This window comes from Dermochelys coriacea, chromosome 5, assembly GCF_009764565.3.
Source record: "Dermochelys coriacea isolate rDerCor1 chromosome 5, rDerCor1.pri.v4, whole genome shotgun sequence".
NCBI classification, from domain to species: domain Eukaryota; kingdom Metazoa; phylum Chordata; order Testudines; family Dermochelyidae; genus Dermochelys; species Dermochelys coriacea.
The window spans coordinates 44914526-44938483 of NC_050072.1; the positions used below are offsets into that span (position 1 = coordinate 44914526).

The following is a 23958-nucleotide window of genomic DNA, read 5'->3' on the forward strand; positions in this document are numbered from 1 at the left end:
TCAGAACTTATTCTTGCTTTCCTGAGCTTTAGAGGTCAGGTACATCATGGGGCTGATGTGTTTGGCCTCAAGAAGAGAACTGCAGGTAGCCTTTACTTCTCTTCATGGTTGCTCAACAAATTAACCATAATCTGGGTAAAAGGGAGACTAAAAAATTAATTTGAGTCCCACATCTGTTAAATACTCCTTGTGCCTTGAGCAATTTTAATAGGTAAAAACTACACCACTAGCCCTGTAAGATGGAGAACTTCCCTTCAGTCCCTTGATGCCTACTAGTGCAGAAATCAAGCTTTTGTTTTGTACCTTTTAACCTATAAAAAATGGACTTCAGTCCTTTCTTAGAAGATACAAAAATGGCATTGGGGTGGAGTTGCAAAGTTGTGAGCTCATGCTGGGGAAAGAGCTTGCCTCCTTTCTCTTCAAGATTGTATCCGCATATAGTTTTCAGGTTCCGTTGCCAACTAGAGCAGTGAGTGCTCTATCAGATTAACTGGTTCTGTATGATTCACAGTACTTTTAGACACTAAAGCCTTGAAGTGTAGTTGCTGACAAATAAAACCCACTTTAAAATAATATGCCATATCTACAGCTAGGGATGGGCAATGCTATATCCGTTCTCTTTGGGTAGCAAAAAAAACCGCAAAACCCACTACCGGTCTGTCTTACTACTTAAACTGTCAATGACAACATTGTTCAGGAAATAAAATATTCCGTTACAACTAGGTCTTAATGCATCTTCAAGTCCTCCTAGAAAACCATCTCTCCAACTATCTCATAGAATTTTAAATGTATTAGTGAATTGTGTACACTGTATAACAATACTTTTTTGTCAGTGATATGGTAATATTGCTGTGACAGAAAAATACTAATCAATGTTGTACTGAAGAGGGGAGTTGAGGCACACAATGGTTGAATGAACAAGGAATATAGAAGCCAGAACTCCTGATTCTGAGTCATGAGCTCTGGTCACAGACCATTCTTCTTTTCCCAAAGTACAAAATGGTGGTTCAAGAACATACTGTAGAGTGTAGTAGACAAAGATGAGAGAAGTCTGTTCATATTATTACTATGAATTACATACACATGGACAAAGAAAAGAGAGTCTAATTCAACTCTTAGGTTGGTCTATCTGGAAGAATTAATTTGAATAGCTTCCCCACATCAACACTTACTTGAGAATAAGTATGTCCACACAGTGAGCTATTCTGGATTATTTTTTGTGCTTTAAATTCACACTTTAATCTGAAATAACTTTCAAGTGTACACAATGCCTTAGTTATTTAATGTGTCAATATGAACAATTCTAAGTGGGGGTTGGCTGCTACGTCCAGTATAATTGAGAGAGTGGCAGCAAAAGAAGAATTTTAAATCAATGGAATATGTTGCATAGAAAGGATAACACCCTGTTAAAATGCAGAGGAAGCAATGAAAAAGAGCATTTTCTTTCAAAAGGTAATTTTGAATTTTATGGGTCTAATAAACTGACTTGTTAAATCAATTGCACATTCCACTAGTCCTAGCACTGGTGGGAAGTCATATCCAGAATGTGAAGCATTGATGTAAGTAGGTCTGAGTCTAAGGAGTATACTATAGAATGTGTCCAAATTCTCCTGAAAATGATTCCACTTGAGAGCTGGAATATTAACCATAAAGTTCTGTTCTACAAACCAGTTTGAGTGCCCAAAAGCACACAAGTGAATGGATTTAGGGGGGAAAAAACCAAAAAAACCCCGTCTTCTGCCTTCCAAAACACCATCTTCCTCCAAAGTTCCGAAAATAAAGGCCAAAAAAAATCATCACTTTGAATATTCAAAGTCAATTTTATCCCTCTACTTCCGCTGCTGTTGTGTAATCCTATAGATTCATAGATACTAAGGTCAGAAGGGACCATTCTGATCATCTAGTCCGACCTCCTGCACAGCGCAGGCCACAGAATCTCACCCACCCACTCCTATGAAAAACCTCACCTATATCTGAGCTATTGGAGTCCTTAAATCATGGTTTAAAGACTTCAAAGAGCAGAGAAGCCTCCCTCAAGTCAACCATGCCCCATGCTACAGAGGAAGGCGAAAAACCTCCAGGGCCTCTCCAAACTGCCCTAGAGGAAAATTCCTTCCCGACCCCAAATATGGCAATCAGCTAAACCCGGAGCATATGGGCAAGACTCGCCAGTCAGATACTACAGAAAATTCTTTCCTGGGTAACTCAGATTCCATCCATCTAATATCCCATCTCAGGGGATTAGTCCTATTTACCCTGAATATTTGAAGATCAATTACTTACCAAAATCCCATTATCCCATCATACCATCTCCTCCATAAACTTATCAACTAGAATCTTCAAACCAGATACATCTTTTGCCCCCACTGCTTCCCTTGAAAGCTTATTCCAAAACTTCACTCCTCTGATGGTTAAAAACCTTCGTCTGATTTCAAGTCTAAACTTCCTGGTGGCCAGTTTATACCCATTTGTTCTTGTGACCACATTGGTGCTGAGCTTAAATAATTCCTCTCCCTCTCCTGTATTTATCCCTCTGATATATTTATAGAAAGCAATCATATCTCCCCTCAACCTTCTTTTAGTTAGGCTAAACAAGCCAAGCTCCTTAAGTCTCCTTTCATAAGACAAGTTTTCCATTCCTCGGATCATCCTAGTAGCCCTTCTCTGTACCTGCTCCAGTTTGAATTCATCCTTTTTAAACATGGGAGACCAGAACTGCACGCAGTATTCTAGGTGAGGTCTCACCAGTGCCTTGTATAATGGTACTAAAACCTCCTTATCCCTACTGGAAATGCCTCTCCTGATGCATCCCAAAACCGCATTAGCTTTTTTCACAGCCATATCACATTGGCAGCTCATAGTCATCCTATGATCAACCAATACTCCAAGGTCCTTCTCCTCTTCCGTTACTTCTAATTGATGCATCCCCAACTTATAACTAAAATTCTTGTTATTACTCCCTAAATGCATAACCTTACACTTCTCACTATTAAATTTCATCCTATTACTATTACTCCAGTTTACAAGGTCATCCAGATCCTCCTGTATAATATCCTGATCCTTCTCCGAATTGGCAATACCTCCCAGCTTTGTATCATCTGCAAACTTTATTAGCACACTCCCACTTTTTGTGCCAAGGTCAGTAATAAAACGATTAAATAAGATTGGTCCCAAAATCGATCCCTGAGGAACTCCACTGGTAACCTCCCTCCAACCTGACAGTTCGCCTTTCAGTAGGACCCGTTGCAGTCTCCCCTTTAACCAATTCCTTATCCACCTTTTGATGTTCATATTGATCTCCATCTTCTCCAATTTAACTAATAATTCCCCATGTGGCACGGTATCAAATGCCTTACTGAAATCTAGGTAAATGAGATCCACTGCATTTCCTTTATCTAAAAAATCTGTTACTTTTTCAAAAAAGGAGATTAGGTTGGTTTGGCACGATCTACCTTTTGTAAAACCATGTTGTATTTTGTCCCATTTACCATTGACTTCAATGTCCTTAACTAATTTCTCCTTCAAAATTTTTTCCAGGACCTTGCATACTACAGATGTCAAACTAACTGGCCTGTAGTTACCCGGATCACTTTTTTTCCCTTTCTTAAAAATAGGAACTATATTAGCAATTCTCCAATCATTCGGTACTACTCCTGAGTTTACAGATTCATTAAAAATTCTTGCTAATGGGCTTGCAATTTCAGGTGCCAATTCCTTTAATATTCTTGGATGAAGATTATCTGGGCCCCCCGATTTAGTCCCATTAAGCTGTTTGAGTTTCGCTTCTACCTCAGATATGGTAATATCTATCTCCATATCCTCATTCCCATTTGTCATGCTACCATTATCCCTAAGATCCTCTTTAGCCTTATTAAAGACTGAGGCAAAGTATTTGTTTAGATATTGGGCCATGCCTAGATTATCTTTAACCTCCACTCCATCCTCAGTGTTAAGCGGCCCCACTTCTTCTTTCTTAGTTTTCTTCTTATTTATATGGCTATAGAACCTTTTACTATTGGTTTTAATTCCCTTTGCAAGGTCCAACTCTACTCCACTTTTAGCCTGTCTCACTTTATCCCTACATGTTCTGACCTCAATTAGGTAGCTTTCCTTGCTGATTCCTCCCATCTTCCAGTCCCTGTATGCTTTCTGCTTCTTCTTAATCACCTCTCTAAGATGCTTGCTCATCCAGCTTGGTCTACAACTCCTTCCTATGAATTTTTTCCCCTTTCTTGGGATACAGGCTTCCGATAGCTTCTGCAGCTTTGATTTAAAGTAATCCCAGGCCTCCTCTACCTTTAGATCCACAAGTTCTTCAGTCCAATTCACTTCCCTAACTAATTTCCTTAATTTTTGAAAGTCAGCCCTTTTGAAATCAAAAATCCTAGTTGCAGATTTATTTTTGTTAATCCTTCCATTTAGTTTGAACTGAATTAGCTCATGATCACTTGAGCCAAGATTGTCCCCTACAACCATTTCTTCTATGAGGTCCTCGCTACTCACCAAAATTAAATCTAAAATGGCATCCCCTCTATAGCAGGACCCTGGATTTCAGAAAAGTAGACTTTGATTCCCTCAGGGAACCGATGGGCAGGATCCCCTGGGAGGCTAATATGAGGAGGAAAGGAGTTCAGGAGAGCTGGCTGTATATTAAAGAAGCCTTATAGAGGGTGCAGGAACAAACCTTCCCGATGTGCAGAAAAAATAGCAGATATGGCAGGCTTGGCTTGGCAGAAATCTTCGGTGAGTTTAAACACAAAAAGGTAGTTTACAAGAAGTGGAAACTTGGACAGATGACTAGGAAGGAGTATAAAAAATATTGCTAAAGCATGCGGGGTGTAATTAGGAAGGCCAAAGCACAACTGAAGTTGCCACTAGCGAGGGATGTGAAGGGTAACAAGAAGGGTTTCTACAGGTATGTTAGCAACAAAAAGGTCAGGGAAAGTGTGGGACCCTTCCTAAATGGGGGAGGCAATCTAGTGACAGATTATGTGGAAAAAGCTGAAGTACTCAATGCTTTTCTTTTTGCCTCGGACTTCACAGACATGGTCAGTTCCCAGATGCTGCACTGGGCAGCACAGTATGGGGAGGAGGTGAGCAGTCCTCAGTGATGAAAGAACAGGTTAAGGTCTATTTAGAAAAGCTGGACACGCACAAGTCCATGGGGCCGGATGCAATGCATCCGAGGGTGCTGAGGGAGTTGGCTGATGTGATTTGCAGAGCCATTGGCCATTTTCTTTGAAAACTCATGGCAATTAGAGGAGGTCCCAAGCGATTGGAAAAAGGCAAATATAGTGCCCATCATTAAAAAAGGAAAGAAGAATTCGGGGAACTACAGAATGGTCAGCCTAGTTGGCATCTGGTATCAAGCGAAGTGCCTCAGGAGTTGGTCCTGGGTCCAGTTTTGTTCAACATCTTCATTAATGATCTGGATTGCACCCTCAGCAAGTTTGTAAATAACTCTAAGATGGGGGGAGAGGTAGATATGCTGGAGAGTTGGGATAGGGTCCAGGTGACCTAGACGAATTGGAGGATTGGGCCAAAAGAAATCTGATGCAGGTCAACAAGGTTAAGTGCAGAGTCCTGCACTTAGGATGGAAGAATCCCATGCACTGCTACAGGCTGCGGACCAACTGACTAAGCGGAAGTTCAGCAGAAAAGGACCTGGGGATTACAGTGGATGAGAAGCTGGATACGAGTCAACAGTTGCCAAGAAGGCTAACGGCATATTGGGCTGCATTAGTAGGAGCATTGCCAGCAGATCGAGGGAGGTGATTATTCCCCTCTATTCGGCACTGGTGAGGCCACATCTGGAGTACTGCGTCCAGTTTTGGGTCCCCCACTACAGAAAGGATGTGGACAAATGGGAGGAGTCCAACGGAGAGCAACAGAAATGATCAGGGGGCTGGAGCACATGACTTGTGAAGAAAGGCTGAGGGAGCTGGTCTTATTTAGTCTGCAGAAGAGTGAGGGGGGATTTGATAGCAGCCTTCAACTACCTGAAGGGGGGTTCCAAAGAGGCTGGAGCTAGGCTGTTCTCAGTAGTGGCAGATGACAGAACAAGGAGCAATTGTTTCAAGGTGCAGTGCGGGAGGTCTAGGTTGGATATTAGGTAACACTACTTCACTAGAAAGATGGTAAAGCACTGGAAGGGTTACCTAAGGTGGTAGTGGAATCCCCATTCTGAAATTTTTAAGACCTGGCTTGACAAAGCCCTGGCTGGGATGATTCAATTGGGGATTGGTCCTGCTTTGAGCAGGGGGTTGGCAAAGATGACCTCCTGCGCTCTCTTCCAACCCTAATCTCTGATTCTGTGCTCTTCAGGAATGCTTTTATCTCCATCTAGCCTTGAGCAAGAGATTGTGACTATGTCAGGTGCAAACCGCACTACTGTGATCCGTGCTTGTTGCCTCCAGCCCATATCACTGCAATGCACTTTTCAAAGGGCTCACCTCTCTAGAAATTAAAGGGAGTGCATTTTGCAGCAGCCTGCTGCAGCTGTGTCTCAGCGGCAACCTGTCAGCGGTTCTGGGTGAGCTGCAGCGAGCGTTGGTGGGTGTCGGGGAGGAGTTTAAGGCGCTGTCCCTCATCCAGGCTCGAGCTCCCCTCTTCCCAAAGTTTGGTGGCCCTACCAGTGCCTCTCATGCAGGGGAATGGGCCCAGCCCCTTGCTACCTGCCTGGTGTGGTCGGACTGTATCCGGCTTAGCCTGCCCGGCTGGGCTTCAGGCAACCTCCCCCCCTGGGGCAGCACTAGGGGCGGTAGCGTGGCGCCCGCAGCCTCCTCACCCCGCCCTGCTCAGCGAGATGCTGCGCTCCCCTGCAGCAGCCCCAGCTCCGCCCAGGCGTCTGACGGGGCAGACTCGGAAGGGGCCGGAGCCCGGCGGCGCGGGAGCAGGGGCAGAGCCCGAGGGCGACGAGCGTGCGTCGCTTAGTAACGGTTGCTAGAGCGGGACGCCGGCGTCGTGCGCGGGACGCCGCAGCCGCTGGTAAAGCGCATGCGCAGGGAGCTCGGGGAAGGGGCGGGGTTCCGTGTGCGGGGCCGGAAGCAGCGGGCGTCTCAGGCAGGGACGGTTTTAAACCCCCCTGGCCCGGCCGGCGATGGACGCGCGGGCGCGAGCTAAGCGCTACGAGAAGCTCGACTTCCTGGGCGAGGGGCAGGTGAGGTCTGCGCTGTGAGTCGGGGCAGAGGGGGCCGGCCCGGCCTGTGCTGTGCTGTGCTGTGCTGTGGGGTCTCGGTTGGGGGCAGAGGGGGCCGGCCCGGCCCGGTGTGTGGGGTCGCGGCTGGGGTCTCTCTCATATCCTGGGAGCAACAAGGCGAGTGAGATAGGGCCGCCTGCTACCTATTATTTATACATTTGTGTTGAACTTAAGAAATGATGACGTATAGCAGTAAATTGTGCTTTCATTTAGATTTAGCTCTTTTGGTGTGTCATAGAATATGAGGGTTGGAAGGGACCTCAGGAGATCATCTAGTCCAACCCCCTGCTCAAAGCAGGACCAATCCCCAATTTTTGCCCCAAATCCCTAAATGACCCCCTCAAAGATTGAACTCACAACCCTGGGTTTAGCAAGCCAATGCTCAAACCACTGAGCTATCCCTCGTGAGGTCGAGGTCGTATTTCCTGCTTTGGTTGTGGTGGCATTAGAATTTGAATATTATTTTCTGTATATTTCTTAATAAGAGGAAAACATTCCTGTTCTGCTCTCTTCCTGTGCACATGGAGTATGTTTGCAGAACTGTAGATGTAGGGTTTCTGTTGTGGGGCTTATCCCAGTTAATGTCATTTGCTAAGTTGGGCCCTCCCAATTTCACTCCCATACGTAGAATGGGTTGGATTATTGTGTTGAATAGTTCTTAGTGGTTATTTTATTGGGGGGAGGGGAGAGTGGGGTTATGTGTTTCTATCAGAGTGGAAGGCCTGGAAGGTTATTTCTTTAATTCTGAATTAAGCCCACCTGAAACTTTGTGATGTATTTATTATAAGGTCTAGGTATCTGTAATTTAGTCTGTTCAATCATCAAGTCTCTCAAAGAAAAATGTCCACTGTTCTGGCTATTTAGGGACTTTTCTTTTATAAAAAAAAAAAAAAAATTCTCCCCCTTCCCCTGCCAAGGTTGACCTGTATTATAGTAGGTTTCTAAGAAGGAGTAAGATTCTTTGTGAATCATCTTGAGTAGATGACAGTACAACTAGGTTCCCAGCAATCATCTTATGAGTCCATTATTGAGAGTTCTGAATTTGGGAATTGTTCCACTAGAGTTGATAGGTCATTGATGTATGGATTGAAGAGAGTTGGTCTGGTTATATTCATGGACTCTTTCTTTATAGATCTAGGAAGTGCTCTATTCTGGGCTTTTTTTTTCCACCAAATGCATCCGATGAAGTGAGCTGTAGCTCACGAAAGCTTATGCTCTAATAAATTTGTTAGTCTCTAAGGTGCCACAAGTACTCCTTTTCTTTTTGTGAATACAGACTAACACGGCTGCTACTCTGAATTCTGGGTGAGTGGGCTTTGGTTATGTTGGTTTGGTATAAATTCTTTTCAGTTTTGCCACAAGAAACTGGTATCTATTGCATCTTCAATTTATGCTGTGGTGGAGCCCTGGGCTAACCTATGCAACAGAGGAGTGCTGTGCAGAGTGAGGATGGTGGCCATTTAAGGTCTGTACACTGGTTAGCAATGGAATTGAGAAGGATGCTGATAAGAGATGGCCTTGCGCTATGTACCTGCCACAAGATCAGGAAGGGGCAGTAATGGCAAATAGACACAGGGGATTAGATCCCCCACAGTGTGTAATCCTGTCCTTGGTGGATCATATGAGAGAGACCTGAGGGAAGTTTTTCTCATTCCTTGACAACACTTGTCATGCCAGTAAAGTCACAATTGGGGGGCTGTCATCACTTCTATTGGTAATTGGAGTATGGGGTCAGTGTTTGTGCCGTAAGGATGGGGAGGCATCTCTTTTGGGTGGTTGGGACAGGGTATGAGTATCGTACTTGAGAGTTTTATCCTTTTCCTCTGGTCTGGAGGCTTTTTTCTGATTTCTGGTACATTCATCTAGGAATATAAGTATACCTTGCAAACTTGTCCATTTAGTCTAGTGTCTAGTCTGGCAGAGGCCAATACCAGATGCTTCAAAGGAAGGTAGAAGAAACTCTGTAAAGCAGTGCTATTCAAAGCGGTGGTCATTGGGGGAACCACAGCCTTTACGTAGTAACTGAACATTTACAATTTATTCAGTGCCTTAATTGACACATTCATTATCACTCAATGAGGATCTGCTCCCTTTAGGAGGCTGCTATTCCTGCCCTGGTTTTTTTTTTTTTTCTTCTCCATCCTGCTTCCTCTGCTTCTTTTCTCTCCTCTGCCTTTGGGCCAGTCTTCACTCCCACTCAGTTTCCCATTCCATCTGCTAAAGTGATCAGCAGTGACATAGTTAATGTTGACACTGAAGTCCCACTGGTATCTAGAGTTGACACACCAATGGTGAGGGGGAGTTCATCTTTCTCAGTCACTGTTTTGGGCTGTCTGCAAACTCAGGCAGACACCACAATACTGGTTATGGTCATGTTTGGAAGGCTTTCTATGAGAGGCAGAAAGTTTTTAAATGTAAAAGCTTTGTTTCTGCACAGTATGAGTATTGTTTGGATCACACAAACCTATCACAAAGACTAGATCTCACCTGCTAGCCATATGTTGGACACCCCTGAATTAGATAAGAATATGCACAATTGTTATAGCTACTGCTAAAGAGTATTCATAAAACTTCATGCTTCTATGCTTAAGCCAATCTCTAATAACAGTTAGAGGACAGTCATGAGGGGCAGGGATTTTTATGTTGGCCACTGCTGAAGATGGGATACCGGACTTTAGGTTTGATCAAATATGGCAATTTCTTTGTCTCTGAAGAACACTAAATTATTCCTTACCTGTTATATGATTAATATGTTGTATGGTAAACAAGGACTACTGTTTTTTCTTATTAGTTTGCCACTGTTTATAAAGCAAGGGATAAGAACACCAATCAAATTGTTGCTATTAAAAAGGTGAGTGTTTTGTGTGCTGTTTTATATACGTACTCCGTAATCAGGTATCTAGTTGCTCTTGAAGCTGTTCAACAGCTTTATCCATTTAAAGAGAAGCTGTGATTATTTATTCCTATGGCACCAACAGCATGTTGGTTGGCCAATTGGTTGACCAGTCTGAATCAGCCATCTCAAATGTTCTTTCATAATGTAAAATGGTGGCTTCAACACCATTACATTTCTAGGTTTGTGATTGGTCACCCAGCTCAGAAGCTGGAATTTTAAATATTGCAGACAATATTTTGGAGGGCTGTTAGTTTTTTATTACATGTTTTGGGTTTTATTTTTTTAAGTATTTTCAAACATAATGTTAAACTTTGGGTCTTCCACAGACTTGAGTGTCTTCTTCAAAAGATGATTGTCTAATGTTTGTCCCCCTCAGATAGACCTTTTAGATGGTCTGGCTATTGGTGCTGGGGAAATCTTGCTCTTTTGACTGTCATAGATTTCTGTAATTTAGCCTTTTGAGTAAAATGTTTACAGTGTGATTGCTCTTTTCTGTTTTGAAACAACACAACCTGATGAGGTTACAGTAAATTGTAATATTGAATATAAATGTTTTAGATATGCTTTGAGGGAATCTTACTATGATGGAATTACCATAACGAAGAAGCAAGTACCCCTCAGCTTTGCCTGATAAGCAAAGTTGAGCCATTTCAATAATGCAGTCAGATTAAGTATTCATATTGTACTACTACTTCTCTACTACTGCTCCCATAAGGCTGTTGCTGTTTAAAATTGACATGGTGAACAAATTTGTCTGCACTGAAGAATTGCTGTAAGATCACGCAAGCCACCTCAAATTTACAGGCTATTCTGATTTTACCAGATTTATCCCATGCCAAACATTTTTCGCTCCTGAAGTTATTTTTTAACCAATAAAACCTTGCAACAGCCATGTGGATGCCAGTCTTAATAAAATTCGTACTTGGCATGACTAACTTTCTTGGGAGAAGCCCATTACTGGTGTAATATGGTTTTGCAGGTCCAGACTGGGGTTGCAGTTAGAAAACTCTTTGGTAAGATTGCATTATGTCTGGCTTTGGGAAACAAACTCCTGTTCCTTTTGTAAATACCAAAGCTACAAATTCACTTTTTTAAAAATAAACTACTTAGCTATCTAAGATGTTTTGTTAACACTAAAACTCACTTTATCTTTGAGAAACTTATTGAGATCATCTTCAGGTGTTGAGGAATGTGATTCTAATTACAGATAATACAGCACTTACTGTTTCTTTAGATTAAACTTGGACATAGATCAGAAGCTAAAGATGGTAAGTACTTAAAATACTTGTACACCATAACATGTTTTGTCTTTTTGCCTTTAGTGTGTTACTGTGAACTTCCTACTGTTTCTGTAGAGTAGTGAATTAATTATGTCATCTGTCCTACCTGGAAAAGTTGATAGCTATATTGACTGACATAATCCTACTTCTTTGATGTAGCTTTTCCACAATAACAGTACCCCAACACATACTGGGGGATGGAAAGAGAAACCAATATAAAACTTCATATACTTTGCAGTGTTGAACATGATATAAAATCCTAGTGTCAAAACAATTGATTTCCATTATCTAAGATGAGAAGTAGATGTAAATGAAATATAAATAGTGGTGCAAATATTGAATTTTAAAGCTTTTCAGTTTTTAATAATCTTTGACTAGTCACATAGTTAAATTAGTTTACAACATTGTTACATTGAGTTTACTATGCCTTTAACTTTTCTTGTTTGATTTCTTGCCCACATTTCTGTTGTTTTTTTCATAGTGCTGTTGATGTGCATGGCACACTAGATTGGTAAGAAGCTAGTCCTTTTGTATTTCTTTTCATACCGCTGTCTCCTGGTTTAATATCATTCATGTATTTCAATCATAGTTAGCAGAAGGAAGAATTAGGCTTCAAGTATGTGTCCGTTGTAGGTGCATGTGTGCCTCATGCATAAAAGATCAGATTTTTTGAATAGTGGTGTCTAGCAGGGCTTGTCATGCACACTATGCCTCCTTGTGCTCTCATGCAAGCGCATAAAAAGTAGGGCAGGCACAACCCTCCCTAAGATCACTCTGGGTTCCATCTTGCTGCCACATACAATCATAGAGTGTCCAACCCACTAGTCTCTTCAAAGACCCAAAACAGATTTTTTTAAAACTTTTTTAGGAAGAAATTTATCTTCACACTTTCATGCAAATGATGTTCCCAAAAAGAGAGATGAAATCAACTGACCCCACTATATTCTGGGGTGAGGCATTTTGTGCCAGCTACACTTTCATGATGGATCCAAAACCTCAGGATTTCAGCTCTGGCATCCTGCAACAGGCACAGATGATCTCTCTTCTGTCTAAGGAGAGCCACATCCCAGGCAGGTGCTCTGTGTGCGAATCTTTCTGTGCCATGATCCAGTGCAGGGGCACTTGGCTCAAGCTGCATCTCCCTGAGCAGTCCACGCTGGTTACTTCAGACCAAGAGATGATGGTTACAGCCAGAGTGGGGCTAGATAAAGCAGCATTGGCCAGCACTCTTTTGAGCGCTACTCACGTTTTGTGGTCGGGGGTGGAAAGAACACAAAAAGAGCAGTGTTAGTACTGATGATACTGACCACCTTAACATTGGTGAAGTCCCCAGTGCATGCAACCTCAGCACTGACAATGCTGGCACCAGTGACTTTGGTTCTTGTGCAGCTATCTTGACACCTCAGACAATAAAATAACACCTATGCCTGCTCATAAACGGGATTCCAACTTGCATAGTTGTACTGAGACCAAAGACTATAAGCATAGCCCTGAGACCAAAGAGAAGTCCCGGTTAGAGCACATGGAACATCAGTCCTCCAAGAACACAGTCCCTAAGCAGCTGGGAAGAGCAAGAGACCTGACACTGATCCCGTTAATATGTTGGATCATATTAAAGAAGTTCTGTATTAAAATCACAAATGAGTTTGATTCCCCATAGTTTAAATTCCAGGGTATTACTAGTTAAGAGGTCTCTTGGTTTTTGGTACTGTTTCTCTCCCTCTGTGTGAAACTTGCAAGCTGCTAATTGTGTTAGTACATTCTAAGACAGAGTCTGTTCTCAAAGCAATTCTTTGTAACAACTACTCACACAGAGAGACTCAAAGCAATACTCTGTAACAAAAGAAACCGCACCCAGAGACTCCCCGCTCTTTTGTTGTATTCATCTCGCTTTAACAATTGTGATTAAAATAGAGAGAGAGGGTGTATGTGGATGGATGCTTGGTGTGGATAATAACTGAATGATCAGGGAGGTGCCAGCCTAAGAATCCAGTGTCCATCGGCTGAAGGCATCAAGAGGAAATAACCAGAGGACCCCTGGAGGGCAGACTAGAATCCACCCAACAGCCTCAAGAATGGGAGAACCAAAGAACAAGATAACATCTGGCAGCACGGAGCAGTCAGGAATGTACCATCTGCTAATTGATTCAGCAACAGCATGATGAAGCAATTCCCATAGACTGGCATAGGAAGAAATTCCTATAGAAACTGACTCTAGAAAGTGAACTTTGGGGTCTGATTCTGCAAATCAACTTCCAGGAGCATCAGATGAACATCTGACTCCCTCCTCATGTCCAGGCCACCTGGTCAGTGGCTTGGCATGAGCAACTCTAGGGCAGGTAACTATGATAACAACCTTGCAGAACCTGTGTGTGTGTGTGAGTGACTGAATATGTGAATAAATATGAAATTGAATGGAATGTTATAGCTATAACTGCTTACTATGATTCTTTCTGTATTCACAATAAATGTGGCATTTTTCCTTTCCCCCTTTAAGATCCTGCTAGTTTTTATTTTATTGGTATAACAACTGTTACTTGTGATGGGGCTGAGCAAGGACCTAACGCTTTCTGTAGATGCACCCATATACTGTCCGCAAATCTTCCTAGTATTGAAGAGGCGGACTGCACCGGGACCAGTGCCTTGCCAGTTCCCTTTGAAGGGGATATATACACCTTGCCATTGCCCGTATATTCTTATCAGCATTGAGCAGAGATCCTTTGCCCCTGCCAATGGAGAGTGATCCTAAAGAGGGCACAAGGAAGCCCTCATTCAGAGCACTGAGTGCTGCGCCAAATGGCATGGGAGTGACACTGGGTCAGCCAACAAAGCCAGTACCCATGTAATGTCCCACCTTGGCCATATTGGTCTTACTGGGGCCTGTCCTTCCACACCAGATCAGAAGGTTGTGGTGCCACCTTCTGTTGCAGAACTGAATTGGTGGAAGGAATCCAGGAACTTTCATGGAGTGGTACCATCAAGTACTGGTTGGGAAGCCCACCTGAACAATCTACAAATTCAAGAGATTTTTGCCCTCTGAAGACATGGGGTTCCACATCAAGCCATCAGGTTAGCCTGTAATTCCACAGTGGGTATCTTATAGGACGACAGCTCTGCAATATGCTACATAAACAAATGAAGAGATGCATGCTCATTTTGTCTCTGCCTGGAAGCCATCAAGCCCTGGATATGGTGCCACCAACACTGGAGAACATCAGTGTCAGCATCAACCTGGCAAACTTCCTAAGCAGGCAGACAATTATCACTGTGCCACGTGCTAGAACTTTTGTCCAGAGTGGGCATGAGATTGAGGTTGCTACCAGGCGCCTTCTTTCTGCAGTGGTCCCAAGGCCTATCTTATGCCTTTCCACCAATTCCCCTGACCCTCAGGATGACCTCCAAAATCAAAAGGGACAAAGCCACAATTATTCTCATAGCTCCGTGCAGACTGAGGCAGTCTTGGCTCACAGACTTGCTACAAATCTCCATCCTGCCTCTGATCCAGCTCCCAGACTGCCTAGACCTCATCTTACAACACCATGGCAAGATACTCCATCCAGACCTGAAGCCCCTGCATCTGTTCTATGGCTATTGGCTAACTAAGTACCACAGATCTAGAATTCTTCTTACAGGTCTAGGAAATCCTGATACATACCAGGAAAACATCTACCACAATATATTCATCTAATTGGAAGAGCTTCTCAATGTGAGCATTGGTCCAGGCCTCAGTACTGAACATTCTCTACAACTTGTTGCATTTAAAACAGGTTGGCCTTTTGTTAATCTCTTGAGGTCCACCTTACATCCACCTATTCAGTGGTGCTGGTCTTTGCTCACCCCACAATATCTAAATTTTTCAGAGGGTTGCTGCACACTTACCCACTGTTCAGAGAACAGAATCCTGCCTGAGATCTCAGTTTAGTCTGCCTGAGTCTCATGGAGATCTCATTCCAAGCTCTCACAGAATGCAGCTTACACCACCTACCTCTGAAGATGGTCTTCCTGGTGACTCTTGCCTCAGTCAGGAGATTGAGTGAGCTTCAGGCACTTGTATCCAAACCTCCCCATACCGCATTACATAAGCACAAAGTGACGTTGCAACTTCACTTGAAGTTCGTTCCTAAGAGTCTCAGAATTTTATCTAAGCCAGTCAATCAAACTTCCTTTGTGGGTTTTTTTTTTTCCAAAGCCATACTCAGCACTGGGAGTGTGTGCATGTCCATGACTTGGCTTTATTATATTGACAGCACCAAACCGTGCACTTCATCTTAAAGTGCCCACCTATCTCTTCACAAAGAATATTGAAATGGATAACACAATACACCAGCCAGAAAGTAACACAGCAATATAGCTCTCCGATCAAATATCATGACTTGCTCCACCAGAGCTCAAGCAACATCCTCCACTTGCTTTAGGAATGTTCCAGTACTGCTGCCTCAGACTTCTAATGTGGAGAAACCCACTAACCTTTGTCAAACACTGTCTTGGACTTAGCTACCAGGTCAGCTGCCAAGCTTGGGAGAGCAGTATTTCAATCCCTGTTTTACTAATATAGCTGCAACTTATTCCCATCATCCTGAAGAGGATACTACTTGACTGTCACCTACGGTGGGATCTACGCTAACATGTACTAGAAGGAAGAATGATTACATACACTACAATAACTTTGGGTCTTTGATATCTTATTGGTGTGGATCGCACAGATCACATGAGGAGGCACAGAGTGCATATGCTGCCATGATGGACATTGCTATTCAAAAGAATCTCCTCTCTCATGGATGATGCTCATGTACAACCACAGTGGGATCCACAGTTACTGCTGGGTAAGTAACCATTTTTTTAAAAAAGCCTTAATTGTTTGATAGGTCAAGATTTGGTATACTCTTCTAGGTCTGTGCCAAAACTTCTTCTCTATTTTGCCAAAAGGGGACATGCACTGCTATGGAAACAATCACATCCTAAAGTGTGAGAATTTCCACCTACTTGTAGATGTGAAGTATTTACTGTTGTCTGCTATGACAATGATGCATACACAACTTTGAATTACAGTGATGTACTTAGTTGCCATTCTGCAAACTTAATGCATTTTTTCTTGCTCTGTAGTCTAGATCATAATTTCTCAATCATAAATGACCAACATTCAAAAGAAACTGAATTAGAAATTCTTATTGGTAGCTAAATTGAAGTTTTTATTTGCTGCTCCTGCCTTTAATGTGGTATTTCTTTCAATGTAGGAATCAACAGAACAGCCCTGAGGGAGATAAAATTGTTACAGGAGCTAAGCCATCCAAATATCATTGGTGTAAGTATAAAATGAGTACTGCTTGTGGCATCTGCAGTATGTCAGTCCCTGAATACTGTAGATGTAGTCTGCCGCAAAGACTTACTGCTGTGATCATGGAGATTTTTATCTTAATTCTTATACTGGCCATCTTGCAAGTTGGCAAACCATGATAAAATATTAACTTTAATAAAAAGGCAGGTTTCGAAATCCACATGCATTTTTGCCAAGGGTTAGTTGGAAACTTTTGCTGTTTAGGTGGGGGGAGAGTTGCAAATCGTGAAATTCAAATTTTAAAAATAAAATTTTGATTGTGCATCAATGCAGTGTGGCATTTCCCTGATTTTTTGCATGTTGTCTTGCCTCTGTTTCTACTCCACTTTCCTAAGCAACAGCATGGTGAAACTGACAAGGAGTGTTCAGTTTCACTAATGCTATTTAAAATCCAATGGGCAGCAGTAATACTTGTAGTTCAGAGCATGCATTTTTTTAGTTTTTTGACTTTCAGCTTCAGATAAATGTTTGTAAAGGTAAGTACTAGTGATGGGTGATTCTCTAAACGGTTGGTTCAGATAGACGGACAAAAGTTCAGATGTTTTATTTAAATATTTTCCATGGAAGTATACTGTTCTGCTGGATCTCAAGTCCCTTCTTACAGCACTTCCATACTTGTAGCTGAAACCAGGAGGTGCTGAAACACACGAATTAAAAAGCAGTTGACTGCAAATATTCAAAAAAGACTTTAGCTTGTATGTTCTCGAACTCATTTCGGCATCTTTACTAGGATGGGCAAAACTGTTTGTCTGAGTCTTTGATAACTTGCAAAACTTGGACTTTCTTAATTGTCCACTTATGAACTGAAGTCCTAAATGCTGTATTATGGCCAAGAACAGTTTGCCAAAAACATGCAAAACTGAATCCATGCAAGCAGGGACCATGGGTGCCTGATAATGGGGGGGGGATGGGGCAGAGGGGGGCATGCTCAGTACAAGCCAAGCAGCAAATGGGGAGTGGGGGAAGGAGGCATGTGACCCTCCCCTCTGCACTCAAGAATAGGTAAAGCATTTTTGAAAGAGCAAGAACAAGGAAGAAACTCCATGCTCTTGTCTGCTCTGTTGATTTTTGATACAACTCCCACTGTAGTTCAGGCTGTGAAGGTAATCCTATTTTATAGGAGTGTATAACTCTGCCACTGTTAAAATATTCTTGGTAAAATGTAGTAATTCATTGATATCTTGCTTTCCACAACCAACTCTCTGTACAGCTTTTTGTGAGTGATGTACCCAAATACTTGGATGCTAACATTGAACCTGTATTGTTAAATGTATTCACCTAAATTTGGGCGTTTGCTGATTATGTACTATATGTAGCCTATCGCTTTTTAAACAAACTTTACATTTGTGGATAATCCTAGCACTATACCCAGACATTCAGACACTCTTTTCTTAACCTGTGTATTATATATTTTTTAACATTATCTTTAATAAATTTTAATTCTGTACAACTACTACACCTTCCATTCAGGAACCAGTTTTTACAAAGACAAATTTAAGCCCCTTAACTTCCTTGTGAAGTGGGTTGGACTGGTCATTTCTACTTTACAGATGGGGAAACTAAGACAGTGTTTGTAATTTTCGAATGGTCACATAACAAGAAAGAGACGGACTGAATGTCAGATTTCCCCATAGTGCCCTCTAATCGCTACAGTATGTTCTCTTCCCAGTATGTGCAACTCTGCTTCCCCCATCCTGAAAACCCTCACAACACATACTGAAGTGTCACAGCATTAAAATGATATTAAAAGTACTCTGCAGTCAAATATATTTTCCATTTTGTGGTGTTTTCCAGCTTCTTGATGCATTTGGACACAAATCCAATATTAGTCTGGTCTTTGATTTTATGGAAACAGATCTAGAGGTAAGACTGCTTTAGCTGTTGCCTTCTTTTGATTCAATACTTGAAATGTTTTAATTTTCAATACTGTGTACAAAACCATTGAAATACTGGAAACCGTGATAATGTATTCCTTTATCATATTGATATGCAGATGCACAGTTCTATACTAAGTCCAAGTAAATGCTTTCTGAAAATACTTATATCAAGAAAGATTAGTGGTTTGTATTTGTAAGAGATCCTAATCTGTAACATGAATTAGACAAATACAACTTTGTCAGTTCAGGTCGTATCTTTTTAAAATCTGTTTTATAGTATATTAACATTCATGCATTCTTAATTAGGATGCAGTGCTTTACTTTTTAATATACTCTAGACTGTCAGTAGGCTTTTGTCAAGAAATAGTTTATTAATCTTATATTTGTATAGTATTAATATTTTGAGACCCCAGTCATAGACCAGGACCTCATTGTGCTAGACAATGTACAATCATTTACTGAATTTTGTAATTAGTAGTAATAGTCATGCAATCCTGTTTGAATCTGTTCTGTTAACCTGTGAATTGGGTGCATTCCAAGAAATATAGATCACACATTATCCATGGCTAGTTTTCTGTTTTGCTGATGCTTGATCCCTATTGGAATAGGGGTGAATAAATCTTCTCGGGGATTTGATATCACATGTGTTGATGCATTCTTCAAAATAAAGACACTAGTAGGCAAGAGTGCATGTTAAGTCAATGATGGTTGTGCATATGCAATGACTATCCATGCTTTATAGGAAAAAGAGCTTAATTTAATGGCCGTATGTCATATATAATGCAGTGAGCAGCCAGAAGAGCATATACAAACATTAAAAGACTAGTCGTCTGTTTCGCTAATATCTGTAATGCCTGTCATAAAGGAATATCTGCTTAAACTAGAGGAATACAAGATCAAAACAAAGTTAATATATTACTAATCAAAATAAAAGTTTTTTGCTAATAGCAATGTTTACCCTTTCCTTGATGCTGTGCTCCAAATACTCATAGGAATTCAAGTTGAGACTTGTAAAATATCAACTATTAGTTTTGATCTATGTATTTTTTCCTAATATGTTTACTTAGTTTTGAATTAGATTTTACTTTACTTATCTATATATTTGTCTAGTGACAAGCTAGGACAAGGAAAAACAAAGCATTCATTTGTATTTTGGTAGCATCCAGAAGACCCAGCTGGGATCAGGATCTGTAATGATTAGCATTGTACGACATATAAGAACATAAGAATGGCCATACTGGGTCAGACCAAAGGTTCATCCAGCCCAGTATCCTGTCTACCGACAGTGGCCAATGCCAGGTGCCCCAGAGGGAGTGAACCTAACAGGTAATGATCAAGTGATCTCTCTCCTGCCATCCATCTCCACCCTCTGACAGAGGCTAGGGACACCATTCCTTACCCATCCTGGCTAATAGCCATTAATGGACTTAACCTCCGTGACTTTATCCAGTTCTCTTTTAAATCCTGTTATAGTCCTAGCCTTCACAACCTCCTCAGGCAAGGAGTTCCACAGGTTGATTGTGCGCTGAGTGAAGAAGAACTTCCTTTTATTTGTGTTAAATCTGCTGCCCATTAATTTCATTTGGTGGCCCCTAGTTCTTATATTATTGGAACAAGTAAATAACTTTTCCTTATTCACTTTCTCCACACCACTCATGATTTTATAGCCCTCAATCATATCCCCCCTTAGTCTCCTTCTCCAAGCTGAAAAGTCCTAGCCTCTTTAATCTCTCCTCATATGGGACCCGTTCCAAACCCCTAATCATTTTAGTTGCCCTTTTCTGAACCTTTTCTAATGCTGGTATATCCTTTTTGAGATGGGGAGACCACATCTGTACGCAGTATTCAAGATGTGGGCGTACCATGGATTTATAAAAGGGCAATAAGATATTCTCCATCTTATTCTCTATCCCTTTTTTAATGATTCCTAACATCCTGTTTGCTTTTTTGACTGCTGTTGCACACTGCGTGGACGTCTTCAGAGAACTATCCATGATGACTAAGATTAGTTGTAGCTAAATTAGCCCCCATCATATGGTATAGTTGGGGTTATTTTTTTCAACGTGCATTACTTTACGTTTATCCTCATTAAATTTCATTTGCCAAGTTTTTATATAGAAAACTTAATGCAGTCTAATAACTATTTTAGATATTTTACAAATTTCAACTTGAATTTTTAAACGTGTTGGGAAATGGAAGCTACTGTAAGAATGCAAAGCATTATTAGTAGAAAACAAGTGGAGGGAGCAGTGTGTAGAAGCAGAGAGAATGTTTAAAAAATAGGATGGAGCAAGTTCATGAAAGAGCTATACAAAAAAGTGGAGGCCATTTTTATTTGGATTCTGAAACAAGTGGATTTGTTAAAATGGTAGTCAATAGGTCATACCTACATGCGTGTTCAGAGGGCTTTTGTGCTCTGCCAAGGCTAGAGTTCTGGAGCTATATTGAAGGAAGGTAAAATAGTTCAGGCAGAGCACACAAAAGTATAAATGTGGATTTATGTGAAGAAGGACTTACCGCAATAGCATATGCAGTATATTTTCTTGAGGTGGTAGAGTTATAGTTAAGCATATTCGTCTTGTCTAAGAGAGGCACTTTGTCTCTTGAAATAACTAGCTGGAAGAAGTTGAGATTTCAGATCAAGCTTATGTTGTCATGTGGTTAGAGAAAACATGGAGTCAATATAAACTTAACACAAATAAGCTATCAGGAATAGCTGTGGTCTCCATTTCAATTTCCATTCTCCAGTGTAGATAGCTATAATTTTTTCTAGAGAAACTTAAGAATTTCAGCTACTTTTTACATAACTCAGTGGCATAGAATCTTATTAGCAATTGCACCATGTAACATTCAACTTTGCTTAAAGGAAAATAGTAACATTAAGCAAAGAGAATTGTAATAAGATAATTAAACATAGTTAGCTTTTTGGTAGAAAGTTTCATAACGTGCTTTTTCCCAGGTTATAATAAAGGATAGTAGTCTTGTGCTGACACAATCTCACATCAAAGCATATATGCTGATGACACTTCAAGGACTGGAATATTTACATCAGCACTGGATTCTACACAGGGTAAGTAAGAATATTCTAAAGGGAACAAAGTCCCTTTCAGTAAAAGAGTTGCTAAAGGAAACTTTACACCCTGTAACAAAATGGTGACACTTCGGTAGAGCTTAGTAGATCCAAAAGTAATTTCTCTCTGTAAAGTCCATGTAGCATGGTTTTATAAAAGGGTGGGGGGCACGGGCGGGTGCTGAGGGAGAAGGAAAACTTTAGTGGTTTTTATTATGGAGACACAATTCTAATGCCTGCAGCCCAATAGCTGAGAAACCTTACAATAACAATCCACTGTACAGTTAGGAAAGTATTCCTATTTACTTATGAAAGTCTTCACTTTCAAAATTGCAGTAGAGTACTGTATAATGTTACTTTAAATCTTTTGATTACAACTCTTATCTTGGCTGTTCTAAACTGGGAAGTACCAACTTATTGTGATGAAATAAATGACTAAATGGAGTTTAATAAAAAGGGTGGGTTTCAAGTATGTAACTTGAAGGCTTGGAGGAAGGCTGCTAAATTGCAAATCACTTTCTAGTTAATATATTTTAAAAATCAATTCAAATAAACTAGTGTACTGCACTTCAGGGAGCAAATGCATCTCAAACTTTTGTGGTAACTGTCGGAGTAATGCCACAAAACTAAACTGCTGCTTTTTGGCAGCAAAGATATGGCTACACTTAAATCAGCTTTTTAAAGATGTTTGGAAAATCTGCAGCTCAAGTAGCAGAAGCACTACAGCCAAAGACACTCATAGGTGTAATGCAGAGTTTATTTTTTGCAAAAGGGGCTTTCTATAAAGATAGAAGCTTGTCTCCTAGAATAACTTTAATAAAAGAGTGCTGGGGAGCTCATTATTAATCATGCTTTTATTGATACAGTAAATTTTATTGTCTTTGTCCTTCTTGACAGGATCTCAAACCAAACAATTTGTTGCTAGATGAAAATGGGGTTCTAAAATTGGCTGACTTTGGCTTGGCAAAATCTTTTGGAAGCCCAAATAGAGTCTATACACACCAGGTAGTAACAAGGTAAGAAATAAACAACTCTGCTTGGCTGTTGGATAGATGGGGTTTCTTGTAAAATCAGCTCTGTGCACAAGTCCAAGAGTTAACTTTATATGAATGTGGCAGTGGGAACCTGAATAATTGCTATAAAACCTGACCTCAGTGCTTTGCAAGGTTATCTAATTGCTTTTGAGAACTGCCAGTAAAAAGGATTTTTGTACCTGTGTTGGTCCCAGGGTATTAGAGAGACAAGGTGGGTGAAGTAATATCTCTTATTGGACCAAATTCTCTTGATAAAGACAAGCTTTCGAGCTTACACTGAGCTCTTCTTCAGGTCACATGTGTAAGCTTGAAAGCTTGTCTTTCCAGGAACTAACCACTAATCCAGGAACCTATCCTTGCAACAAAGCCCGTTGCCAACTCTGCCCACATATCTATTCAGGGGACACTATCATAGGGCCTAATCACATCAGTCACAATATCAGAGGCTCGTACACCTGCACATCTACCAATGTGATATATACACCATCATGTGCAGCAATGCCCCTCTGCTATGTACATTGGTCAAACTGGACAGTCTCTACGTAAAAGAATAAATGGACACAAATCAGATGTCAAGAATTATAACATTCAAAAACCACTTCAATCTCTCCGGTCACTCGATTAGACCTAAAAGTGGCAATACTTCAACAAAAAAACTTCAAAAACAGACTCCAATGAGAGACTGCTGAATTGGAATTAATTTGCAAATTGGATACAATTAACTTAGGCTTGAATAGAGACTGGGAGTGGATGGGTCATTACACAAAGTAAAACTATTTCCCCATGTTTATCTCCTCCCCACTGTTCCTCAGACGGTTCTTGTCAACTGCTGGAAATGGCCCACCTTGATTATCACTACAAAAAGTTCCCTCCCCCCCCCCCCCCCCCCCCGCTCTCCTACTGGTAATAGCGCACCTTAAGTGATCATTCTGGTTACAGTGTGTATGGTAATACCCATTGTTTCATGTGATCTATGTGTATAAATCTCCCCACTGTATTTTCCACTGAATGCATCCGATGAAGTGAGCTGTAGCTCATGAAAGCTTATGCTCAAATAAATTTGTTAATCTCTAAGGTGCCACAAGTACTCCTTTTCTTTTTACCTCACCCATTGTCTGTGTAAAAACGATTATGGAATACACGCCTATACAAGATCTTTTGTAACTCTAGTGTAGCCTTTTCTTCAGAAACACGAGGAAATATGTACACTAGTCTTGTAAGTCTGGTTATAGTTAACTTCTGAAACAATGAGGCTTATGCTCTTTATT

At 41.1% G+C, this 23958-nt stretch overlaps 1 protein-coding gene across 4 annotated transcripts in view; it reads left to right on the forward strand.

The window, feature by feature from the left end:
* Positions 1-6640: 6640 nt before the first annotated feature.
* CDK7 (cyclin dependent kinase 7) overlaps positions 6641-23958 on the forward strand; it is a 31506-nt gene continuing 14188 nt past the window's right edge. Inside the window, exons 1-8 of one of the 4 annotated variants that reach the window (XM_038401498.2) lie at positions 7142-7159; positions 9990-10049; positions 11329-11362; positions 11856-11885; positions 16609-16676; positions 18504-18572; positions 21546-21656; positions 22554-22672. In XM_038401498.2, the coding sequence (XP_038257426.1) occupies positions 18555-18572; positions 21546-21656; positions 22554-22672 (248 nt within the window). In that variant the 5' untranslated portion in view covers positions 7142-7159; positions 9990-10049; positions 11329-11362; ... (1 more) ...; positions 16609-16676; positions 18504-18554. Of the gene's footprint in view, positions 7160-9989; positions 10050-11301; positions 11382-11855; positions 11886-16087; positions 16198-16608; positions 16677-18503; positions 18573-21545; positions 21657-22553; positions 22673-23958 lie in introns of those variants that run through there. The other 3 variants (XM_038401497.2, XM_038401500.2, XM_043514296.1) reach the window with 3 other exon arrangements.